This window comes from Apium graveolens, chromosome 5, assembly GCF_009905375.1.
Source record: "Apium graveolens cultivar Ventura chromosome 5, ASM990537v1, whole genome shotgun sequence".
In the NCBI taxonomy this organism is placed as follows: Eukaryota; Viridiplantae; Streptophyta; class Magnoliopsida; order Apiales; family Apiaceae; genus Apium; species Apium graveolens.
Window position 1 is genome coordinate 243,597,607 of NC_133651.1, and position 9,988 is coordinate 243,607,594.

At 35.7% G+C, this 9,988-nt stretch overlaps 2 protein-coding genes across 4 annotated transcripts; one reads left to right on the plus strand and one right to left on the minus strand.

Moving 5' to 3' along the window:
• The first annotated feature begins 96 nt into the window (after positions 1-96).
• On the plus strand, positions 97-5,392 carry LOC141724999 (phosphatidylinositol 4-kinase gamma 7-like). Of its 3 annotated transcripts, XM_074527344.1 has the most exons (6): positions 97-267; positions 1,274-3,493; positions 3,737-3,837; positions 4,460-4,504; positions 4,801-4,943; positions 5,073-5,392. In XM_074527344.1, the coding sequence occupies exon 2, from the start codon at positions 1,399-1,401 to the stop codon at positions 3,310-3,312; it is 1,914 nt and encodes a 637-aa protein (XP_074383445.1). In that variant the 5' UTR covers positions 97-267; positions 1,274-1,398; the 3' UTR covers positions 3,313-3,493; positions 3,737-3,837; positions 4,460-4,504; positions 4,801-4,943; positions 5,073-5,392. The 3 variants fall into 3 exon arrangements, with proteins under 3 accessions (XP_074383445.1, XP_074383444.1, XP_074383446.1); XM_074527343.1 differs by lacking the exon at positions 4,801-4,943; XM_074527345.1 differs by lacking the exons at positions 4,460-4,504; positions 4,801-4,943.
• On the minus strand, positions 5,335-7,650 carry LOC141725001 (uncharacterized). The gene is made up of 5 exons (XM_074527346.1): positions 7,180-7,650; positions 6,472-6,529; positions 6,291-6,374; positions 6,062-6,203; positions 5,335-5,906 (listed from the first exon to the last, which is right to left on the minus strand). The coding sequence occupies exons 1-5, from the start codon at positions 7,544-7,546 to the stop codon at positions 5,628-5,630; spliced, it is 930 nt and encodes a 309-aa protein (XP_074383447.1). The 5' UTR covers positions 7,547-7,650; the 3' UTR covers positions 5,335-5,627.
• Between the last annotated feature and the right edge of the window lie 2,338 nt (positions 7,651-9,988).

The following is a 9,988-nucleotide window of genomic DNA, read 5'->3' on the forward strand; positions in this document are numbered from 1 at the left end:
GAAAATAGTAAACAAGGCGAGCGAGTGTTTGTTAATTTTATTAATTACAGTTACTAGTTATTACCATATATATCGATTCCAGTCCCCAGTCTTTCCTTTTGTAAACACTTTGTAAATTTATTTCGGTTGCAAATAAAGGGACCAGACCGCCTTTAAATACAAAAAAAATCTTATATATATAGAGCATACAAGAATCAGAGGATCCAAGAAGCGATTCTACTGGCACTTCTCTTTTGTAGCAGAGGTTGAGAGAGAGAGAGAGAACCGGTGAGTATTTGCTTTTAAGTTTTTTGGATTTTGTAATGTATTAGTTTCTACTTAAGTTTTTAGTTTACCTTAAACGATGGTGATTGTTAGTGATTTCATGCTACTTTCATGTTTGTTTAGTGTTCCGTTAAGTTTCTATCAATGTCTTCTTGTGCTCAATTAAGTCTATGTCTGTCTCTCTGCTGTGTATTATGTGCATTCTAATTTCAAACTATGACATGAATTACTGTCTTGTTAGAACTCTCTCTCTCTCTCCCTCTCTCTGTATTGTGTGCATTATAATTGAAACTATGAGGTGGATTACTGTTTGTTAGAAGTCTCTCTCTCTCTCTCTCTCTGTGTGTATGAGGTGCTTTATAATTGAAACTATGTGAAGTATGCCGCTGTTTGTTAAAAGTTTCTTCTCTCTCTCTCTCCTCCCTGTCTCTCTCTATATTAGGTGCATTATAATTGAAATCATGTGGTGAATTGCTCAAGTATGCGACTGTCTGTTAAAAGTTTATTGTTTTTATTATTACTATTATTGGACATGAATATATATATACACGAACGGTGTGTATGGAGAATTAATTAAGTTATTGCTATACTTTATAGTTTAATGTTGTAAAAGTATGGATTTTATATTAATTAGAGGTTTGTCTCTCCGATATCTTTCCTTATTAAGCTGTTTGTTTTACTTGGTTTCTCAAATCTTTATTATTTACCTTTAACCAGTTTTTTTTAATTAAATTCAATTCTTTTCTGCCTATTTGATTAAGGTGATTCAGGCTAGTGTACAGTGATGAGTCAGTTTAGTTTCATTACACTTTATATTCTTGATTTCTTACACCGGTAATTAGTTCTGTAGCTGGACGTGTTTATGATTGTGCTTGGTTGTTTTCGCGAGATTGTGGTTATATGCTATATTCATCATCTCATCAGATGGCTTTTTAGACGTAGATTTCCTATCACTCACTTACTAGTGCGTTTCTTACACGTAGCTGGTTTGGTTTCTGATTGATTTCAGATTGTAATTTATTGTTGAAACGCAATTGGCTCTTGAGTTCGGCAGCCTATTGGGAGTAGAGAAGGTTTTTGCTGCCGTCACCTGAGTTGCTGACGGTAAAAAGAACCAGTCTCTCTCTTCCCTTCATGTCGAGTAACTTTGATAGTCCTGTTCAGACACAGATGGCGGTGGCGATTTTGAGCAGTCCAATGAAAAGGGAGTACCAGAGAATCAGGACAGAAGGGAAGCCTGCTAGGACCAGACGAGTTTTTGTGCAGACGGAAACAGGATGTGTCTTAGGGATGGACTTGAATCGTAGTGATAATGCACATATGGTGAAGAGGAAATTGCAGATTGCCCTCAACGTTCCAGTTAAAGAGAGTTCGCTATCATTTGGTGATACGGTTCTTGAGAATGACCTGAACGCTATTCGAAATGATTCCCCTCTTCTTCTTACAAGAAGCATGCTACATAGAAGTTCGTCAACTCCTTGTCTCTCTCCTTTTGGGATAGATCTCCGACAAAGAGATCAGAGTGGTCCAGTTGAGATATTGGGCCATTCTGAAATTTCAGTCAAGATTAAACAACTTGTCAAAGATATTGTGAAGGGGATAAAGATTGGGGTTGATCCACTTCCTGTTTATGGTGGGCTTGGCGGGGGATACGTCTTTAGAAACAGTAGAGGTGAGAGTGTGGCTATCGTGAAGCCGACGGATGAAGAACCTTTTGCTCCAAATAACCCGAAGGGTTTTGTTGGAAAAGCTTTAGGGCAACCAGGTCTGAAATGTTCGGTACGCATTGGTGAAACAGGATTTAGAGAAGTAGCAGCTTATCTGCTTGATTTTGACAATTTTGCTAACGTTCCTCCCACCGCACTGGTGAAGATCACTCACTCTATCTTCAATGTGAATGATGGGGTTAATGTCAAAAAACCTCAAAGCAAGCAGCCAGTGAGCAAGATTGCTTCCATTCAACAGTATATCCCCCATGATTTTGATGCCAGTGATTATGGAACGTCGAGTTTTCCAGTTGCTGCTATCCATCGTATTGGAATATTAGATATTAGGATTTTGAACACTGACAGACATGCTGGAAACCTACTGGTGAGGAAACTTGATGGTGTTGGGAGGTTTGGTCAGGTGGAACTTTTTCCAATTGATCATGGTCTTTGCTTGCCAGAAAGTTTGGAGGATCCTTATTTTGAGTGGGTTCATTGGCCTCAGGCTTCAATTCCGTTTTCCGATGATGAATTGGAGTACATTAAAAAACTAGACCCTTTGCGGGATTCTAAAATGCTGCGGAACGAACTCCCAATGATTCACGAGGCTTGTCTCAGGGTCTTGGTTCTCTGCACAATTTTCCTTAAAGAAGCTGCAAATTTTGGTCTTTGCCTAGCTGAGGTAGGGGAGATGATGAGTAGAGAGTTCCGCAGTGGCGAACAGGAGCCCAGTGAGCTCGAGATCGTGTGCATGGAGGCTAGAAGACTAATGGCTGAGAGGGAGGTCTTCTCGCCCCGGATTCTTGCAGAAGATGATGGGTTTCAATTTGACATTGATTGTGAAGATGTGGAATTTGACTCATTCGAGGAAGCAAAGTCTAAATCTCCATACCTTTTGGGGGGTGGTTCTTATGGGCGGTATCCACTGCCCAAGCTAGAGGAAAGCATTGAGGAAGAGGTGGAAGAAGAAGAAGAAGGTGAAGGCATGGTCAACGACAATTATTCCATAGAACTTCCAAGTGCTGCAAAGAGGCCTAACATCTCCAAAATATCTATGTCACTTAAGAATACCAGTTTAGACGGGAACATGAAGCTCCAGAAGTTCTCAGCAGGTAGGCCAGAACATAGCTTTCGGGCAAACTCGTCATCTGGACAAAAGAGTGCTGATGAACAGCTTCCTTCTAGTGTTAGCTTTGTGAATTTTTCGGACATGCGTGAAGAAGAGTGGGCCCTGTTTCTAGAGAAGTTCCAGGAGTTACTTAATCCTGCATTTGCTCAGCGGAGGTCGGTGACCCTTGCACAGAAGCAGAGACAGAGGCTTGGTACTTCATGCCAGTTTTGAGATTGAGGAACTTTATATTTCTATTAAATAAGACTGAAATAAAACTGTAGGCATTTAGGAAGTGAAGTATTCTTAGGTTAGGGTTGCTTGTTTATGCATTTTATATATTAATGTCGCTATTGCTTGGACCTGAGAAGCATGTTCTTTTCTAAAGGCAGCTGAATGCAAGATTGGACTAGATGTAATATTTTCTCCTTAACTTTCTAATTTTACTTTCAATTTGGACTTGTTTATATATGATATGTAGAATTCAGTCGAAAATAGAAAAAGAATATAAGTTTTTGTAAAAATGGAATTTCATGTCTTGGACTCAGCTATGTGGTTTTATTTTTAAAATTGTGACTTCTATTTAATTGATTACCTTGAATACAAATGTATACAAATGCGGAAGTTGTGGTCAGTTGTACTTATGTGGTAGTTTCAGGTGGTATGTGATTGTCAAAGGAAATGCCTCGGCATCATGCTGTAGACTGGTAAAATCGGTTGTGATAGTGATGATAAATGGAGATCCATATACCAAACCAGGTTAGTAGTATCTAACTAGCGATTTATTTATTTATATATGTTTTTGGCGCATTTGGTGTAAACATTAGTGAAAAAATCAGAAATTTTGTGCAAGTTTGAGTTACCAAACAAATGATGCATTGGGCTTTTGGTGACTGTGAGTTTGATTGAAGTTCATCCTTTCACATCTCTCCAAAAAGCAGTCCAACAAAAAACCCACTTGATCCTTTACCCTGTACCTCTAATTTTACCTTCTCAAGGTGCCTGTTTTCTTTCTTTTCTTTTCTGATTTCACGCAAACAATTGTTTTTGATCATCAACTTTACTTGAATGATTAATCTCCACAATAATATGGAAATCTCACTTTGCACTTGAATGGATCAAGAGCTCCATAATTGAATGGAAATTTCACTTTCCTGGGTCCAGTTTTGGTTCAGACTCTTCTACTGTGGCTTTTCGATATAGTTTATATAAATCTGCTTCTGATGTTTTGAAAGTTAATTTATCTAAGATGCAATAACTCAAATAATTTTAAATTTTTCAGACTTTATGTTTAATTTGGTATATTTAATAAATGAATTAATTTTTTTATGAAATATACATTTAAAAAGTTTTTGACTAATATACTTTTAAATATGCACAGTAATGTGACACCAATTGAAAGGGTTTAGACACCACAAGTATCCAGGTACGTGGAATATTAATTACTGGTTACGTGATCTATTATTGTGTTTCCGGAACAATTCGCTGTCCAGTCATCTCTTTCTGATTTGTAAAAAGAATGACAGCTACTTATGTCCATTTGCAATACTATTTCATACATTATCTAACAATGTTGTTTCTAAGATTGGTTTCCTAGAGTTGGGTGTACACACCGTTTGTTAGTAGGTTAATATATGAGGCGATTAAATTAGGTAGAAAACTATATTACACTGTAGCTTTCTTCTTTTGAAATACTCTATCTTTTTTTGAAAATGGGATCAGGCAAACCTTGGTGTGAGGCCTAGGCGGCCAAAAACCATAACTGTGAAGAACCACCTTTTAGTAAACTAAGGGATCAGTCATTATCCGAATAGTTCGGGGATCACCATGGCTTCTCCCCTCTCGAGAATCCATTCGTCCTTATGGTGCATCTTATTCCATTTTGAGAAATGATTATTCTGCAGAAATTTATGCCATTACATTATGAATCCTGACAAATTTAGTCTAGTTATTAGTGAATGTTTTTAACTCATTTTTTGGTTTCAACTTCTCAGTCTACAATTGCCACTACGTGATAGGATCAGGGCGTGTCGATCAGGGGCAGATGCTTAATTGTCTAGAGGTGGCTGCTGGGCTGGTACATTAAACTATGAACGATATTTCAGTTTCAGTTAGGTCGGGCTCTACATGTCTTTGGTATGAATGACGGCCACCCTTGAACCGGAAGTGGCAATTCTTAAAAAATACTTTCCTTGAGATTTCATCAATGAATATTAATCAAGTGAAAATTCTGAATGCTATAACATGGATGCAGGATTAATAGGGAAACAAATATCATTCTGCTGTTATTAATTAATAAATATTCTTTACATAATTATTATAAATGAACTCTGCACAATCCAAGCTTCTTACTCTCTAAAGCATCCGGCTAATTACTATGTGCAATTAAAAGACTGATGATCTTTCTGCTGCAAAATCCAAGCTTCGTAGTCCTTGTAGCAGCAGCTGATGCAAACAAAAAATATGGATTTTCTTGAACATAAATTATTACCAACTTCACTGATAAAGTTAGTAATAAACACTTCTTGGTAGTTATTAATTTATTATTGTTAGACATGTCTCCATGGTCTTTCTGCATGACTTACACAATCTAAAAACCTAAAGCAATCAACAAGATGATCAATGGTCATCCCTGCAGCTTGCATGAATGAGTACACAATCACAGGTCCAACAAATCGAAACCCTCTCTTCAACAAGTCTTTGCTAATGGCTTCTGCTTTTGGTGATCTCAAAGGTACGTTTCTTGGATATCTGAATCTGTTAATCACTGGTTTATAATCGACATATCCCCATATATAGCCACTGAAAGATCCATACTCTTTCACAATCTACATTAAAAACGTAGATAAAATATTATTAGTATAGTGGCTTGAAGTATTTTAAATATGGAAGTTAGTTGACCATGTGGCGGAAAAAGAGAAAACGTTTTACTCATTTTCATCCTTTCTTCATACATAATGATCTAAAATATAAAGAGACTTGCCCTTTCGATGCATTTGGCATTGTCTATGATGCATCTCACTCTGCTTTCTGCTAACATAATAGCTTTTTTGGAGGATATTTCCATGATCTCTTTTTCTCCCATTTTGGCAACAGTGGATGGATCAAATCCAGAAAATGCTTCTCTGCGGTATCAGTAATAAACATTAATTTCATGAATAGTCCCAGAGTTTGTATGGAAACGTAGCTATCTTAAGAAAACATGAGATTACCTGAATAGATCTTTCCTCTTCAGAATTTCAGTCCAGTTAAAATCCATAAGCATACCAGACATTGCGAGAAGTTCAAATAGTTGACTGTCACATAATTTACAAGTTCAGTGACCAACTAATGATTACTTTATTGTTCACAGAGAAACTCACAATATATGGCACTAGGTTTGTAGTAACTTACTTGTCATCATATACTGGAACTCCCCAGCACTCATCATGAAATTGCACATAGACCTTATCTGTTGAAGAAATAGTCAACGGAGTTAGAAAAAATCACATGTGTGCACACACAATCGGGTATTTCTGCATATAGGTATTGTAGATAAACACTGACTAATGTGAAATGTAGGTAAAACTATGTAATCTTCGTGGTAGCTGCTTATTTTAATATTTCAGATTGGTCAAATAAGGTTTACATTGTGCCATTATTGTCATTGATTCTAAGCTTAGGTTGTTCCAACAACTGCTCTAGGATTATGTAATTTGAAACCAAGCCCTACGATTGGTTCACTAAGGTTTGTGATGCTAAATACTGAAATAAGAATAAAGAAATTAGGCACCTACTTTCTAGTTCGCAATTATAATAATCCCTTTTGATAAATTGGTTTGCAATCTGCATTACTATTCTTAGTAGGTAGCTGAGGTAGTTGGAAAATCAACTAATATTTTGTGAAAGAATAAAGTGTCATGATTGGGGTGGTTGTGTTTAAAAGAAAAGGTTAATGTGATTATTTTCTGGATAAGATGTACTGCATAGAAGAATTCTTTGCATAGTATTGATCATAAATCAGACGCTGGGATAGCATAAATTAGACACTGTGTACATATATCTCATTGAACAAATGGGCTAGGATGTATTTGAAAGACTGGAAAATGAAGTAAAGCTCACCGCTATTTGCTGTAATCCAGTTACACCTGTTGAAGCCTTCACCATTGTGACTTGGACTTAGTTTCTGCATGTATCTAGCCACAGTTGAAACGTCTCTTTTTTCACGTGGAATAATCAGGCGGATGGCTGCAGCAATCTTCTGATCCAAGGTAGAAGAAGAATCTGTAAAAGAATCGCTTGAATTTTGGGACAAAGACAATGACAAAGATGACAAAGACAGAGGAGAAGTGCTGGCTTTATAAACCCCAACTGGATACACTTTTTTCAGGTGTCTGGATAGTAAGTTATAGTTTGGCTTCTGACCATCTTTTTCTTTAGAGGAACTTCTGTTCTCCTTAACAGGCCTTCTGGTATTTTCTTTCGACATTGCTAGCTAGATTGAAAAGAGTATATGAAGAAAACCCAATGCTTAAACTATGTTTATGTTAACAGTGGGATCATACGAAATTTATATATGTGGGGGTTTGGTTTAAAAAGGGTTAGAGCTGGTTGGTGAAATACAAGTCTCATGCAGGCCTTAGTTTTAAAGCTACACTGATTAGCAAATTGAATATGAAATGTTACAACGAAAGTGACAGTTGATATATATAATTAAGGGTTTTAGTATGAACAACTCTGTTCAAACACTTAAATTTATTTATGAGAAACATATAAAAAAACTCCACCAATAGTTCATAAAAATGACAGTAATCTATGGCAGATGAATCATTGAATATTCTTCTTTTTGTATATATATATAACGTCTTAATAATCAGTGGTATGAGTTCCAGAGGAATCTTGCCTATGTAAATGCTGTTTTTAAAAGGCTGAAGAATAAAAATAGATTATTTTCAAACCAAATTAACAAAAATAGTCGAGCCTCGACGAGTTGGCGAATTTTGGCCGATTAATTACGCATTCACCATTAGGGTAAGCAGAATACGCATTCACCACCAGTGTAATAATAGGGATACGCAATTCATGGTGGAGTATTCTGTATAATTTGCAATTCAGATGGGAGTATTCATTGAATACGCAATTGGCATGAGGGTAAGCAATATAAAAAAAAGAAATACGCAAATGCTGAATGCACATCATACAAAATAATTGAGTATGCTTTATAGAGAAGAGTAATTGGACACAGTACCCGATGATGCAGCAAAAACAGTGATATGACTTTTATTTTAATATAAAACAGCACATAAGGAGAATAATACATGCTGCATAATATTAAATATATAATTGGTAGAATACGCATTTCTAGATGGCAGATCCAAACGGTCATAGTTGGCCAAAATATGCAAACCTGCTATTTCAGTGCAACTTCTTAGAAAACCGGTTAAATTTGTCATTTTTTCTTTTTAAAAACCCTTGTTTAGGAATAAATTAGATTAGTGGGCCTCGGCAAGTTTAGTTAGAATTTAGAAGCTTATTATCATGAATTAATTAGATTAGGGGTCCTCAGCAATATAGATTAATATGAAATTTAATTATAAGGTCTGCCATTCCTGTAATACATATTTAGCAGGTAATAAGAACACTAACTAAAACTTTACAGAAAGACTTGTTTCTTGAAACGTAAAACATGGTAAAAGAATGTAGAATGAGAATCACTTTTTATAGCCCATCACAATCACTCTTTTAGGTTGTACTTTTGTTTCCTCTTCTCCTGATATGTGTTTTAGGTTTGATTTTGTTTCACTCATATGCAAGGAACATTATGCAGAAAGAAGTAACAGAGAGAGTGTACATCATCAAGTTCTGGTAGGCTGCTAATACGGGAGGTTTTGTGCAATGAATGTGATCTTTTAATTATACGAAAACGATACAACAATAACATTTTGAGGTTTAGTAAAGCTGAAGGGGAGAAATGTGTGTATATTCTGGAGTATGATATTCAAAGTTGTAGTTGCAGTGTTTGTCTCAGAATGGGATGGGACCATTGTCGAAACTTAACTCCCACTCATAGAAATGGTGTTTTACAGGGGCATGAGGCAAACCTTTTGCCTAGAGAGATTAAGATATCCCATCTTTGGCTTCTCCACTATTTACAGTCATGAAATTTTCTACTGCAAAACATGGTAACATTGATTCTGGATGTGCCTTTGCTACCTTAGATCCATAATTTCATAGTTTTACATGCAATGTAGATATGCTCTAAATTATATATCCACGTTACTATTAGCAGAGTCAAGACACTAGTTCTCGGATATTAAGTTTTATATAATTCAAGAAACAAATGAAATAAAAACAGCAATGACACAATAATTGGCATGCTATGCAATAGGTCAATAGGAGTTTAAATGTCCAAAAGTTGGTCTTTTTTTCTTTTTATTTCTATTGAGCTTGTCACTCATTAAAATAAATAAAAAAGATATAGAATTTATATTGTATTGCAATTAGGGTGAACACGGGTCGAGTTGGTCGGGTTCGGAGGAGAAAATGACCCAATCAATTAGTTCGGTTAATAAAGGTTTTAACCAAAAAATATTTTGAACTCAACTCTATTATTGATATCTTGGGCTAGATTGGGTCGGGTTGGGTGGTGTTGAGCTATACTTTTATCATTCTATGTGAACACTCAACTGAATAAACTTTTGCTAGTTAATTGAAATCATAATTCAAAATTTGACTACTAATTCTGCAAATGTCAAATACTATAGTAGTTCCTAATGTTAACTTCGCACAAGTCATTAATTTAAAATTTAGAATAAGAGAAATTTCAAATTTAGCTCTAGAAAAGACATCTTAATAAATAAAATATACAGTACAACTATCTTTAACAAATGTTTTTATGTATGTATAAATGAACATTAAAATTTATTAGTTC

Coding starts and splice junctions, on each gene's coding strand:
- LOC141725001 (XM_074527346.1), bottom strand. CDS start 7,546: ATGTCGAAAGAAAATACCAGAAGGCCTGTTAAGGAGAACAGAAGTTCC. Junction 6,375..6,471: donor GTTCCAGTATATGATGACAA/GTAAGTTACTAC, acceptor ATTATGTGACAG/TCAACTATTTGAACTTCTCG. Junction 6,204..6,290: donor AAGAGGAAAGATCTATTCAG/GTAATCTCATGT, acceptor CTGATACCGCAG/AGAAGCATTTTCTGGATTTG.
- LOC141724999 (XM_074527344.1), top strand. CDS start 1,399: ATGTCGAGTAACTTTGATAGTCCTGTTCAGACACAGATGGCGGTGGCG.